The sequence below is a fragment of the Miscanthus floridulus genome, chromosome 19 (genome assembly GCF_019320115.1).
Source record: "Miscanthus floridulus cultivar M001 chromosome 19, ASM1932011v1, whole genome shotgun sequence".
NCBI classification, from domain to species: domain Eukaryota; kingdom Viridiplantae; phylum Streptophyta; class Magnoliopsida; order Poales; family Poaceae; genus Miscanthus; species Miscanthus floridulus.
The window spans coordinates 25,263,687-25,279,199 of NC_089598.1; the positions used below are offsets into that span (position 1 = coordinate 25,263,687).

General features: G+C 46.1%; 2 protein-coding genes across 2 annotated transcripts; both read right to left on the reverse strand.

Moving 5' to 3' along the window:
* Nucleotides 1-4,933: 4,933 nt before the first annotated feature.
* On the reverse strand, nt 4,934-5,980 carry LOC136528903 (uncharacterized). The gene has a single exon (XM_066521897.1). The coding sequence runs from the start codon at nt 5,782-5,784 to the stop codon at nt 5,089-5,091; it is 696 nt and encodes a 231-aa protein (XP_066377994.1). The 5' UTR covers nt 5,785-5,980; the 3' UTR covers nt 4,934-5,088.
* Nucleotides 5,981-9,562: 3,582 nt separating this feature from the next.
* Nucleotides 9,563-10,808, reverse strand: LOC136528337 (peroxiredoxin Q, chloroplastic-like). The gene is made up of 3 exons (XM_066521288.1): nt 10,487-10,808; nt 10,236-10,373; nt 9,563-10,135 (listed from the first exon to the last, which is right to left on the reverse strand). The coding sequence occupies exons 1-3, from the start codon at nt 10,694-10,696 to the stop codon at nt 9,827-9,829; spliced, it is 657 nt and encodes a 218-aa protein (XP_066377385.1). The 5' UTR covers nt 10,697-10,808; the 3' UTR covers nt 9,563-9,826.
* Between the last annotated feature and the right edge of the window lie 4,705 nt (nt 10,809-15,513).

The following is a 15,513-nucleotide window of genomic DNA, read 5'->3' on the forward strand; positions in this document are numbered from 1 at the left end:
CATGGCTCACAAGTCAACACCACTACACGAAGCAGTGCTCTGCAGCCACCCTGACACAAAGTATTGTAGGGGCCGCTAGAAACTCCCATATGGTAAGCCCCCCGTGTGTCTCTGGACATCGATCGCGGTATGGGCTCCAGGATTTGCCATACCAGGTGAACGTAGCACGGCTCCTCACATGCCACTAGGCATCAAGAAGTATCTTGCAGGTACCGGCATCATCCTTCCTAAAGAAGATAGCTCGACCTCCCGTGCACATCTGACATCCTACAGCGACATCGATAGTATTGGGGGGCTTCAACCATTATCCAGTTTTCATCACCGTAGGCAGCAAGACTTAGAAATATTTGTACTCTCCCCCTTTCACCTGTAAAGCCATCCCCTTCATCTATAAAAGGGGATGCGCTCCCTCCCCTAAAGGGGGATCAATTTCTTGAAGCCCAGACTCACTAGATCGACATCAACGCTCCCAACCATAGGACCGCCAAGTTCTGACCGCGACCCTTCCGATCGGAGCCGACCGACTCTTGATGGACTCTTGATGAACAACACACATCACACACAGTCAAGCTATTATCAGGCTCTTGACATCCTTTCGACCCTTCCATCAAAGACTTAGGACCAGTCCCTCTCTCGACCGTTTTGTACCCCCTACTACGAACCATTTTCGGTGCTAATAACACGAGCAGCAATAGACTAGACGTAGAGACATTCAGCCCGAACCAGTATAAATCTTGTGTCCATTAGCGCACCATTCGGGCCTAACACGCATAACTATAAATTTACTCGTCGGTGCTTACTCATCGGTCATGGGGTAGGAGTCGCGGGGTCGGAGCAGGAAGCAGTGCTGTGGGCAAAGCCTTTTGATCGAAGGGGGTGTCCGGAGGCTGAAGCGAATACTCTGATCTGGTGGACCCGAGGGGCCATGAAGCGGGTGTCGCTCCCTTGGGATCATATCGTGGTGATAGCATATCTGTCATTTGTGGAGGACGCGAGTCTTTTTCTGGACCATAGTGGTTGTCGTATGTCTACGTCAGGTTCCATGCCCGAGGGCTGAATGCGGCGCCCACAACTCTGTAGGGTGAAGAGCACATGCCCACAACACTATTCAGGCTCTGCTATGCCTGGAAGGGTCTAAAGCATCCATCCCGTCGTTCCCTGGCAGTACTTTTCCTATCGGGGCATAGGGTATGGACTCTGGTATAGTGGTTTTGACTTATGAGCCATGCCTTGCCTTTCTCCGCACGTCTTCTGGTTTCCTCCAAACGGGGAGCCCTCGGTCGGATGGCTCCAGTCGGCCCTCAGTGCGCCGATCGGAGAAGAGCGATGAGCAGGCTTCCCGCGAGCCTCGATCGCAGGATCGGTGTCACGGGGTCGGAGCAGGAAGCAGTGTTGTGGGCGTCCCTTGGGCGAGACCGAGCCTGTCCCTCAGGGGTCAGGCGAGGCGGAGTCAATCCCTAAGCTCTCGGGCGAGGCGGTGACTAGCCCTTAGCCCTCGGGCGAGGTGGAGCTGGCCCAAAGGCATCGGGCGAGGCGGAACCAAACTCCCGTCATTCGGGCAAGGAACGTAGCGGCGTCCTTGTCCGTCCAGAAGTTTTTAACGTTCGATGGTTATTAGTTCCACCTCCTTGGGTACCTCGGTATTAGGTCCCCGATAGTACTATTGAGAGGTAAATGGCAAGGCTTGTGGCCAAGGGTTATACTCAAAAGAAAGATGAGGATTTTTTTGATACTTATTCACTGGTTGCCCAATTGACCATAATTCGAGTTTTGCTTTCCTTAGCAGCCTCTTATGGTCTTATTGTTCATCAAATAGACGTTAAGATAGCTTTCCTAAATGGAGAGTTGGAGGAGGAGATCTATATGGATCAGCCTGATGGGTTTGTAGCAAATGGTCAAGAAAGCAAGGTGTGTAAATTATTAAAGTCATTATACGGCCTAAAACAAGCTCCTAAGCAATGGCATGAGAAGTTCGACAAAACTTTAACCTCTGCTGGCTTTGTTGTGAATAAAGCTGACAAATGTGTATACTATCGGTATGGTGGGGTGAAGGAGTCATTTTGTGCTTATATGTTGATGACATACTGATCTTTGGATCCAGCCTCAAAGTGATCGAGAAGGTGAAGGAATTTCTATCTAAAATTTTGATATGAAAGATTTGGGAGAGGTTGATGTTATTCTTAAATATTAAGCTTCTAAGACAAGGTGATGGTGGGGTAACTTTGTTACAAACCCACTATGTGGAAAAGGTGCTGAGTCGCTTTGGGTTCAGTGACTGTGCACCTGCTCCTACACCTTATGACCCTAGCGTGCTATTGAGAAAAAATTGGAGAATAGCAAGGGATCAGTTGAGATATTCCCAGATCATTGGTTCGCTCATGTATGTTGCTAGTGCAACAAGGCCTGACATCTCATTTGCTGTGTGCAAGCTGAGCCGGTTTGTGTCAAACCCAGAAGATGATCACTAGCGAGCTCTTGAGAGAGTGATGTGCTACCTAAAAGGGACTATGAGCTATGGTATTTGTTATATCGGACATCCGAAAGTGCTAGAAGGCTATTGTGATGTCAACTGAATTTCTGATGCTGATGAGCTTTATGCCACAAGTGGATATGTGTTTTCGCTTGGAGGTGGTGTTATTTCCTAGAAGTCTTGCAAGCAAACTATCTTAACGAAGTCTACAATAGAAGCAGAACTCACAACATTAGACACTGCTGGATCTGAGGCTGAGTGGCTTCGTGATCTCCTTATGGATTTACCGGTTGTTGAGAAACTCATACCGGCTATTTTTATGAACTGCAATAACCAGACTGTGATTACAAAGGATAACATAAAGTCCACAAGACATGTTAAGAGACGACTAAAATCTGTCAGAAAATTAAGAAACTCTGGAGTAATAGCGTTGGACTATGTCCACACGTCTAACAATCTGGCAGATCAATCCACTAAGGGTCTATCACGTAATGTGATAGAAAGTGTATCAAGAGAGATGGGTTTAAGACCCACTTAAAATTTACTATAGTGGTAACATGTTCTATGTGATCGGAGATCCTGTGAAGTAGGACGGTGAAATAAGCTAGTAGTAAATTGTGAGGAAAGATCCTTAGTAAGACTCATTTCTGATGCATATCTTTTCTTTCTGTAAGGCAGGCTGGCTTTTGCCTTAATGCGTTCCAAGTGGCTTGTCAAAGCAAAGATGTTGTCCTACAGAATATCTTTTGAGAAACATACCTATATGAGTCAGATTGCTGGTCACAGTCTATGAGATTTGGGTGATCTCTAAATACTCATGAAAGGCACTGAAGTATGACTTATATGCTTCAAATAGAGGGATGTCTTTTGCTGCCCAATATTAGCTAAGGACTTTAGTGACATTCACCTCACACAAAACTATCAATTCAAGGCTTAATCCATTATTCAGTTGTGACTGAGTGAAACTATTGTTCTAGATGGATGTTCAACTTAACAGTCTCCATCGAAACACTGGTATATAAAAGAAATATGGTTCTGAGACTACTTTGTTACAAACCCTAGAGTTTGATGGGGATTGTTGGATATAATATGGGCTTGGCCCATATAATATTTAATAAATCAAATAAAACTCTATGGTACGTAACATTAAGTGTTGTATGGCTTAATACCATACGGGATTTTGACTGAACGCTGACTCAGCTTATATGGTTGAAAATTATTCATCTAAATTGAGAAGCTAAGAAAAGGATAAAGGCGTGCCACACGCATGCGTGCGCCGCCGTCGCCGCCGGCCGGGCGGTGGGCCGGGCGACGAGCGGGGCGACGTGGCCAGTCTTTTGCCACTTAATCCACATAACAACGGGAGTTACTCCCCTTGATGGTAGAGGCGAACTGATGGCGGTAGTTACCGTCCTTTTCGCTTCTGTCTCCTGGGATTCTCCGCTGCCTCTCTCCTTCCCGTCGCACCCATATATCCGAGTCCTCCGTCAGTCCAAAAAAGTCCTTTCGAAAACCACTCCCGAGAGAACCACAGATCAGCAGTTTCCTGGCTTCCCCCCGTCGCGCACGGAATAGCGGGAATAGCGGGAGAGCAGGTGCCTCTGGAACCCTCATCTGCCTGAGAACCCTGCACGGAGTGAGCGGCGATTAGTTTTTTGGAGAGCGATCCGCGACTGCTCGTCCACGTACATCTTCTTCCCGGTGATTGCCTGCGGAACATTAAGGCGTCTTCTTCCTGATGATCCGTTCGTGGGACTGCACTGCGAACATCTTCCTACATTGACTGTGGTCCGCGACTTCGAGCAACGTACTATGTCGACTAGTGCGAATAGAGCATCCAATGCCCTCGGCATGGGACCCTCCGCTGGGTACTTTGTGTTTTTTCTATATTCACCAATATGTCATCTCTACATGCTGTAGTGTTCATAAAAAATATACACATACATATATATATATATATATATTATCACAAACTTTTTCTAGATTAAACTAATAATAAAATTGTCTAAATTCCTACCCGTTAGTACGGATAGTCCTAACTTGGAACAGCAGCAACAAACGCACGGCGATCCATCGCGATCGACGGACACTGCCAGTCAATCGGTGGCTCGTCCCAGCAGCCAGCTCGCAGTGGCAGTAACAGGTGTACCGAGCTCAGACACCGCCGGTCAATCGGACGGGACGGACAATGCGCAGGAGGAAAAGGGCTTCTGGAAGCCTGCAAAGGTAGGTGAGGGTGAAGCACATTGAGGCGCGTGAAAGCGATTCCTGATGGATCCTTGTCCGTCTCGCTGTGGCCTGTGGCTCTGCTCATCATGGGAACGAACGTCATCACCACACCCGGCCTTGATCGGTTGATCCAGCCAAACAGAAAGAAAACTTGGGCGTTTATGTGATGTCGTTTGAAGGTGCCAGAGAAAATCAATATGAATATGTGATCGATCGAGACGAGAGGGCATAGCATTGTGATCGAGAATGCGGAATCATTCGTATTTACATGTTGGTACAGGACTAGCTGGAGCAGGGAACAAACAACTGCAGAATCTTATCTCTATCTTTTTTTTTCCCAACCACAAGTGCCAATTTTATTGCTCATCTGAACTTTGGATGTTCAGAACTCAGAAGGCCGAGACGGCGCCGACGACTACTCGGCCCCTCCGCCGCGGGCTCGCCATCGGCGTCGTCAAGCCGCCCCCGGCCCCAGCCCCGGCGCCGTGATCCCACAGCTGCACCACGCTGCCGCTGCTGAGCGCCGCCGTCGGGCTCCTCCGGTACCGCCGCCCCATCTCCACCGCTGCCGTCGGGCTGAGAGGCCGCAGCGACCTCACCGCCTCCCACCCGAAAGGATCCGCCCCATCCGAAACGAACACGTCGCGGTCACCGTCCTCGCGCTCCTCGTCCGCATCGTCATCCTCCTCCTCGTCGTTGTTTCCGTCTTCGTCGCTGCCCACGTCGCAGCACCCGACGCAGCCGGCGTCGCGGTAGTACGCCGTGTACCTCTCCTTGGGCGACGGCGCCACCGTCGACGCCGCCGCGGCCGGCAACGACGGCCTGGACGGCGGCTCCGGCGACGACACCTCCGCGGCGCGAGACGGATCCAACTGCAGAGGCTTCATGGAGACGGCGACAGCGGCGGCGGGCGTGGACGAGCGCAGGCGCCAAAGGCCCGCGGCGGCGGCGGCGGCGGCGGCAAGGACCGCGGCGAGGCAGGTCCACGCAGCCGCGGCGCCTGTGGCCGCGGAGGCCGCCTCCGGGATCGGGAGGGAGTAGAGGCGGAAGGCGACGGCCTCCAAGGGGTGCTCTAAGAGGTCCATCGATCGATCGATCTCGCCGGCGAGCTGTGCGCTTCTCTCGGTCTCGGCTTCCCGGACTCTCTCTCTCTCTCCCGGTCGGTTGCTTTGGACGGACACTTGTCTGCTCTGTCTGGTTGGGTTTGGTAAGTGGAGTGGCCAGAGGGAGGGGATGGTGAGGTATTTAACGGCGGAGAGGTGTGGGAGGGGGCGTTGATTGAATATGGACCGTTGGATGCTGAGATCGGGAGCGCATCAAAACGGGAACATTCTGGGTATCGGAGGTTTTATCCGGGAGATGCTGTGACGGATGCCGGATTTGCATTTTGTTTTTCAATGTCTTAATTTTTCTTCATTCTGTGCTACTAGTTTTAGCCTACCTACCACGACAAATACTGTTATGTGCACATGAAAACAAGTGGAATAGTATTATCTTGTCTTTCATGTGGCTGAATTTTAAAATAATTTCAGATAATATTTTTGTACCACCAACTAGTACAAGTAAATTGTTACTTTTATGATTTGTTATTTGTCTTTGTATCATAACGTATCAAAATGTTGTCATTGTCTGGCTATAGAAACAATGGTAAATTGTTAGTTGTTTTTGTGCCAACACAAAGCAGATTTTATCGTATTTGCGGTTTTGTCTAATGGATTTTTTTATTCTTGGAACCGAAATTTGTATATTGTGCATATAGAGATCACAACGAACTAAAGCTGCAATTTTAATATAAAATATATACAATAATCGTCACCTACTGAAAGGAAATTAAAATTCAGGCACATGAATTTTAGCAAGTTATATTACAAAAAAACGGATGTATAGTTGCCTATGTATATCAATAAAGAAGAAGACTTAGACCATGCAAACAATGGCTCGAGATGAGTGATCACAATGAAAACAGGTACATATAATTATATGAATATTTTCTTTCTTGAAGTCTACAAAGAGATACTACAGCGAAAGCAATTCACTGTGGGGAAGCGGCTCACCATGGACTAAGAATTGAATCTCCCTTCTCCCTCCATAATATTCTCTTCAGGCCATGAATTGTTTGACAAAATTATTTGTACTATTGAAAGAATTATTTGTGCTTCTAGTACAATTGTATAAACTTTGAAAAAGATTTACAAAACAGCCCTTGAATCTCCCTTTCTCCTGTGTGTTTTTTCTTGTCGATCTCCCTTCTCTCTCTGCAAATTTTAACCAACTCTTGAATTTTTCGAAACATGTACTATTAAAACAATTATTGTTTGCCCTATTACACTTTTTTTGATATAGTTGGGCTTCTATCGTGAGTTCCACTTCGGCTTGTGGCCAAAATTGAAGCATCTCCAGGAGACTCTTTATACCTTTCCTAATTTGTAGGAATAGAGATTTAGGTGATAAGCAACCCTCCAACAATCTCTTCAATTGGATATCTAAATATAGACATTCTCTATTTTGGATTTCTCGCTAGCCAGCAATGGAGAGCGAGAATGGCTCTCTAGACTAGGCACAAGATATAGAAAAGTTGTTGGAGGGTACAAAGATATAGAAAATGATTTTCACTCAAATGACTCTAAATGATGATTTAGAGAGTAGATTTTAGAAAGGCTCTTGGAGATGCTCTGAGAGCCTAGTTGGATCGACGAGAGGAGGCTTTTTAACCTAGGCTGACAAATATTGCCTACTCACTACACGTCAAAATAAATAAACTTCTAAATTTATGTTAAATCAAATTTTTTGAATTAAAAAAAAGAAAACGGCATCATTATATTGGACACTAAATTGACGTATATACACCATGAAATATCTTTTTCTCAAGATACTTATTTGCTGTTATAGATCTTACTATTCCCTATAAAATTTATTAAACTCAAGAATTCAAGATAGTTTGACTTAGGGTAACTCTAGGAGTTGATTTGTTTTAGGACCGAGGTAGTATATTATACATTAACAAACATCATGTGTGTTAATTATTTTTTATGCACCGTGAGATAGCTATCAACGACTTTAGAGTCGACTTCAGAAACAAAACAAGGAAAGCGGTTTGTAGTTCAGAGTTGAGATCCTCGGAGGTTAGCAGGCTTTATATGATGCCCTTTTATTTGAGTCCAGGTGCCCCTATCAATTTTGGGAGCCGCCACCGTCAAGTCGGTGCGGTGCGGTCCGGTCCGGTCCGGATGGTGATGTCTTTCGGCGTAGGAGTATTCTCTTGCGGCGAGGCGAGAATAGCGCGAGATGGGGGCGGGGACGAGGACGGCTTGCAACTTTGTAAGTGACGGGGCAACTGGAACATGCGCACGGACGGTTGGTTGTGGCTGGGAGCAGCCAAGCAAAGCAGGCTTTATTTACCTCGACAGATGGATGTGCCGAGCACAATTCTGACTGATGGATGATATGTACCAGCGTTACACGTACATTTTCCAGGGGGGAAAAAAGTCTACTTAACCTCAAAACTAACTACACGTGGTTATCTATTTCACCCTCTCACCTATAAATTTATAGGTATTCTATCCCTTAAACTATTGAAAACTATTTAAATAACCCCTAAAACGGTTTTAAAAGTGATTTCGCTGATGTGACATATTGAAAGGTCTACATAACCCCTAACATATTAAGGGTTGACTAAATAACTCACTTAACTATAAAACCAGATATTATAGCCCATAAAGTATATTTAATAATGTTCAAATGACTCCGTGATAATTTTGTAGGGCTGTTTGGATATCGTATCCCACCACACTGTCCTAAGCACCCATACTTATACGTAGGCCCATTGGCTGCATCTCTCTCCCTACTCTTTCTAGGATTATGGCACCGCCCGATGAGCATCACCATGTCTCCTGCTCTACCTCATGGCACTCCTCGACGGCATTAAGTCCATGCACTATGTCTACACCCTTGTCATTCGAGGACAGCCTGATAGAGGATGTGGGAGGGGCCAAATGATGAGGGTGTAGGCATGGTGCTTGAGCTCAATGTCATCCACGAGTGTCGGGAAGTGGAGCAAGAGACAAGATGTCACGTGCTTCTCGTTGAGTGGTGGGTTAGCCTAGAAAGGGTTGGGAGGTGGAGGTAGAAAATATGGCATGCGCACAAACATGGGTACTTGGGCCAATGTGTCGGGATACGGTGTCCAAACGGACCTACAAGACCATTTAAGGGGGTCATTTGAATATTATTTGATACTTTAAGGGTTATAATATCATATTTTATAGTTGAGGGGATTATACACTTGTTATGTAAGGAGGTTATGTAGACTTTTTAATATGCCGAGTCAGCGAAACCACCTTCAAAACCGTCTCATTGGGTTATTTAGACGGTTTTCAATAGTTTGAGGAGTAGAATACCTGGTTTTATTGGTGAGGGGATGAAGTAGACAACCATCAATCAGCCTGTTCGTTTGGTCGTATTTGACTTATAAGCCATGGCTTATCAGCCAACGAACAGTATTTTTCTCTCGTACTAAACCAGCCAACAATACTTTCAGCCATGACTTATAAGTCAAACCAGCCCAAACGAACTGGGCGAATAGTTGAGGGGGTAAAGTAGACTTTTTCGTTTTCCAGGGGGCGTGTGATGATAGAAAACAGCAGCAGTATGTACAGGGGTAAGTTTCAGTTTCAGACGTGCGTGCGTGCCTTGTAAAACTGCGTTCCATCGTTACGTAGCGGGTCCGTTGTTAGGATTTGCTGAATTCGGCCTGTGGTGTCGAGGTCAGAAATCTCCAGCGCCCGTGCGTGGCGTCTGATGATTCAGAAATATGCCGCGCATACACGTTTCGCACGAACTACCTTGTCTATTTTTACAAGGGAAGGGAGAAAACTGCACATGTAGTCTGCCACGTGCATATACAGAAATGGTTGGGTTCAACGAGTTACAACTGAAACTGACCATGACAAACAGGAAGAGGCTGGTCGATCAAACGAAACAGCGAAACAGGGTCGTCTAATATGATAGACTGAAAGGATCGAACAAATTATCAGCTCTTGATTACATACACTACATATATAGTCCCGTACGTACTTTACAGCGAGATGATAGATGTGCTTGACCAAACACGCGCGGAGGGTGATCCGATCAGGTGCTCTGCAGGATCTTGAGCGTCTCGCCGATGTGCTTCTCGGGCTGGAACTGGTTGTTGTAGATGTACTGCACGACGCCCTGCTTGTCCAGCACGTACGTCTGCCGCCCGGGGAGCGTGCCGAACAGGTCGGCGGGGACGCCCCACTCCTTGCGCACGCGGTTCCCCTCGTCGCTCAGCAGCGTGAACGGCAGCCGGTACTTCTGCGCGAACGCCTTGTGCGACGCCGCGTCGTCGCCGCTGATGCCGATCACCTCCGCCCCGGCCTTCTTGAACTTCTCGTACGAGTCCCTGAACGCGCACGCCTGCATATGTAGCAACCGCAGTATATAGTAGAGCGCAGATTAGAGGATTGGTGGAGATCAGATGCATAAAGACGCTAATTTGCGCAGGAAGGAAGCTGACCTGCTTTGTGCATCCGGGCGTCTCGTCGGCGGGGTAGAAGTAGACGACGACGGGCTTGCCCTTGAACTTGTTCAGCGACACGGGCTTGCCGTTCTGGTCCTTGAGAGTGAAGTTCGGTGGCACGCTGCCCTTGCTGACCTGCAACCAAACCACGACTATCAAATCAATCAATCACAGCGAAATACGAATCCACCGCCGGCGTACGTCACGGAAGATGCCCGCACGAACGCACGCTATTTCCGCGGGGGTACCTTGCCGCAGACGATGCCCGTGGACGCCGCCGAGCGGCGCCAGCGCGGGGCCGGCGCGGCGGATGCGGGCGTCCGGAGGCCGCGGAACGCGGAGGTGGAGGGCGTGCAGAGGAGCGCCGCCTGCGCGCGGGCCGCCGAGCCGCGGGACGACGCCCGCGGTGCCAGCGCCAGGGAAGGCTTGCAGCAGGCCGTAGAGGGCGTGAATGCCATGGCGGATGGAACTTCAGGCGAGGCCTCTGCCGCCGCCGCTGCTGCTGCTCTCTAGCTATGGCCCTCTTGGTCTCTCCTTTCTCGTGCTACCGCTGGAAACAAACATCTTGCGATGGTTGGCTGATAGGGGAGGGGATATCAGGAATTCAGGATGAGATGTGAGGGGGGTTTTGTGCCGACGTGGCACACCTTGCTGCCCTTTGCTGCTGGAGGTGCTGCTGCTCGTGAAGTTTTTAGGTTGTCCTCACCTTGTGTCTTGTGCCATGGCATCGAACCCCTTCTTCTAACCCATCATCAAACATCTAATAAAACACACTTTTCCTAATAGTCAGATGCCTGGCGATACTGTATTCACTCGTGCCTTGATTTTCCTCCATCCAGCTAAATCTCAGCCTTACATGCTCATGAGCCAACGGTGAAGATCGTTGCCTAAAAATATACTAAATTTTAGGCACCTGAAATATAGCAAGTTCCAATAAAACAATAAAAACATGGTTATAGGAATTAAAACTTTGAATAAAAAACTAAACCCAAACTTCCAAAAAAAAGACTTGAATTAATTCACAGATTCACAATAAGAGCATCTGTACCATAACAAGAGATTGCATGGATGCGCAATCAAGGTTGTCTCTAAAAAGGGATGGCCAATTTTGATTCTATTAAATGACAAGTGGCGCTTCTAATGCAAACTTCCCTCCATTGACCAACTATGTTAAGGTAGGTACATTGTACTTGCTCCGTCCTAGAAAAGAATGCAATTCTCAGTTCCCAATGAGTAGAACCATTTCAAATTTGACCAAATCTATTAAAAAACATTTATGATACCACATGAATAGCATTAGACTAATCATGAAATATATTGTCTTAGTAAAACTATTTGGAGACATAAATGTTGATATTCACTAATCAAACTTAACCTAGAATTGCATACTTTTTTAGACGGAGGGTGTAAGATGTTAAGCTAGGTATGTCCAACTGAGATTACATCCGCTATCGCATCCTCAATCTCACATAAGAAAAAAATACATAAAGTCAAATTGCTCGTCTGTCCAAAGTGAGAGGAGAGGCCACTGCAGCAACCTAGTTAACTCCCTATTGCCTCCACGAGACAGGACTATCTCCCGCGACACCATGTGAGGAACATAGGCGCCAAGAAGCAATCGGTCAAGTGTACATAGGGAGCCATCGGCGAAGGGTTGCTAGAAGAGCTAGCATATATGTTGGTTTGTAGGAGAAGTACCTCCAGCTCTGCTAGGAAAAGGAAAACATCTCCATAAACTATCTGTTGCAATTCCATGTCTGACTCAAGAACTCCAATGTCTACTCTAAGTGTATCCCAGTACAGGCGGTGTGGCTAATCATCTATAGCATAAACTGAATAAACTCCTGCTAAGGGTGGATCCACACTGTACTGTAGAATTGATCAACCCACATAACCACAATCTGGTCCACCTTACCAGAAAAGTGAATTAAATCCTAAAACCTCTCAAACGGGGTCTGATCGATCTGCTTGCTGCTTTCTCAAGCTCTTACCACCCCATAGCCTATGGTCTACCAAGTAAACCCGTTTGTCACTTCTAGAAGTTGTCCTATGCCATAGTCCAAAAGTGCATGCCCATGTCGTACTCCTTGACCTACGGGAACCACAAGTTAGGAAAGACATAACAAGATGCCATGTATCTTCTTCGAGTTGAACCTTTGAAAGTCACGTACACAATGCGTGGGTACTGTGTCTGCTCTGGTTGCTCCTAACCCTCCTGCTTAGGCTACTCTACCTCTGACTATCTCTTGCTCATCTTCCTACAAGCAGTGGAAAGGATCAAACTACCTCGAGTTTGAGAGCGTAGGCAACGAGCTATTGGGCGACATCGCCTTTGGGGCAAAGGAAAGTCTGGTGACTATAGTGATACTCACCCATTTGCTCCATTCGATCTTGAGTAAACACTTTCCCATCTATCTCCTCTGTATATGTCTACTAACTATCAAGTGTCTACCGCTAGTGACGTGTTTGTCGGGTCTACCTCTCAGGACTACTCAAACCACTACCACACCCTGCCTCGTGTGCTCATCATGGCCGAAGGAAGGCGAAGAGAAACTTTAGTGGATTGGAGGTGTGGAGAGGTTCTTTGGTTCTACCGACCTAGAGATCAAGTGCTCATGTCGGAGCCAACCTTGTCACCAAACCATGGGATAAACTTTAGTGTCTCTAAATGTGATTAGATTACTTAAGCTCTTTACATTCAAGCTATTTACATTCATAGAAATATGTCTGTTTGCTTGTCACCAAAGAATTGCAAACCTCAACCTAGACGTAGGGTGCTTATGATTTTAGTGGTTGGGGTGTAGTCTTGTTTTGGTCGTTAGTTTCAGTTATGCATGTTTATCAACTAGGTTTCTCAAAAGTTTTAAAACTGACTATTCAACAGCCCCCCTCTAGTCAGCCTCTTTGATCCTACACTCAACCATATTCCACCTCATACTTCACAGTTGAAAGTACATCTAAGTCCCTAAGTGGGTTTTGGCATATTGATGACAATGTAATTAAGGATCTAACAAAATTTGTCAAGTATGGACATATAACAAATATGCAGAGGTGTATGACAACACGTGAGACCCCCCCCCCCCAATTCTTTTCTAAGTGTCGTTTGGATCCATGAAGGCTTACTTTGTTTTTTTTTAATTTGAGTATAGGAAGCATCGTACTATAAAGGGGGACAGAAAATGCAAGCTTAAGGGGAATCATGTGCTCTCCCAAACCAAGAAAAACTCCAAAGCCAAAAGAAAGCCAGTTAGACCTAATTCCTATTCAGTTCTAGCTTGCGCAAAAGTTCTGCGTCTATTCGCGGAAGTTTCGCATCCAAGTGTGGAACTTCCGTACTTCAACTGTACCGTTGGAATAGAAGTGACGGGGTATCTATACCTCCCTCTCTTATTCCCCAATGGTTTCCTGCCACGTTCAGACTCACAATAAGCTATGGACAAGCTCTCTCTCCTCCATTGAAGGCCACTCAACCTCCCCGTTGATTTCTTGGTGATTTCCATTTGCGAGGTTGTGTTTGGGAGTGGATTAGAGAGCCCTACAGCAAGAGCATCACCTTAAGAGCCTTGGTTCTCCCTCTAGGTTGCACTTTGTGTTCGTTGCTCTTGGAGCTTGGGCTCCTAGACGGCTAGAGGTTGCTTGGGTGCTCCCAATTGGTTGTAGTGGAGCACCGACAAGTTTGTATTTCTCTTGTGAAGCTAGTGGAAACCACAAGCTTGATCTTTGTGTTTCGCTTGAGAAGAGGTGGGAGTTGGAAGAGACTCCAAGCCTTTGTGGCTACCTTAACAACGAGGACATAGGCAATCCTTTGTGGCTCAGTTGAACCTCGAGGTAAATCATGTGTCTCCTCTTGTTGAGTTTGTGCCTCTCTCTTGTTTGAATTGCAATTCTTGGGTTTTCACCCGATCTATTTGTATATTGTACTGTAGCTGCAGGGACTAGGTGCAAAAGGAAGCTCATACCACCAGGGAGCTAGGTATTTAACTCAATCTAAGTTTCAACTCTGAATCATATCACTTGTTGGTGTCTTCAGCCACCAGCACGGAATTTTCCGAATTTGCACGGAATATTCTGCAAAGTCGTTGTTTCGAGTTAAGTTTTTATATTCCTATTCACCCCTCTAGGTCTTGCCTCAATCCTTTCAATAATGCACCTACAAAAATAAGTTCCTGCTCCATAGTTTGTTGCTTTTAAAGTTGACTATTCGCACCCTCCCCCTCTAGTCGGCCTCCTTGATCCTCCACTTAACCATATTCCACCTCATACGTCATATTGCACCTACTAATTTTTTCCTAGTCAATTTTATTGCTAGCTCCACTTAACTCGTCCTACTTATCATACATGTGGGAAAAGAGAAAGAAGTAGGGGAAAGGAAGGGGGCCTCCTACTTGTGAGGGGTTAGGGAAGAAAAATGATAGGCCCATCATCTAGAAATAAGGGTGAGGGGGGCTTGTTGCACATGGGTTTTTAAGGTTCGGCATTCAAAAGTAAGATAGGAGGTCTATTGAGAGGTAGGGATAGTAGTCAGACCCATAGGGTGGTTGTGGGTACAGGCGAGAAAACTCAATTGTGGGTACATGCGAGTTGGGTACCCGCAGATGTCTGAGTAGGCTATAGGTACTAAACTCCGTGGGTACATGCAATTACAAAATACATGTACTACCAAACCGCATAGAACTAAACTATTTGTGTGCTACGCTTCCCCACATCAAGTGAATAAGGATTTGTGTGAATTTTTAGTTTATTTTAGTTCTTGCATTGTGTTATTTGCATGAGCATGAAGCAATGAGCTGTTATGTACGGTGGTTTGTGTGCACTACCTTTGTCTCTGAAAGTGTCATTCTAGGTTTGGCCCAAGTCATATTTTTAAGTTTGACTAAATTTATAGAAAATATTATTAACACTTGTATCTCCAAAAAGTTTAATTATAAGAAAAATTATTTCATAACTCATCTAATGATACTTATTGCACCTTAGAAATATTAATACTTTTTTATACATGTTTGGTCAAACAAGACTTATTGGCTCCTCAAAAGATGAGAATGACACTCTTTCGAAGACGGAGGTAGTACTATTTAGCGTATATTATCCAAGTGAAGTCTCTATAATGTAATTGAGACACTCTCTTCATCCCAAAATACTTAAACCTTATAGGATTCAAATTGTATCCCAAAATATTTGACCTCCTCACTTCCCAATACATCTTTCTCTTCTCCTAGTACACTTTTGTCTTTTTCCTGTACATCTCTCTCTATATTTTTCTCTCTCTCTCCTGTTT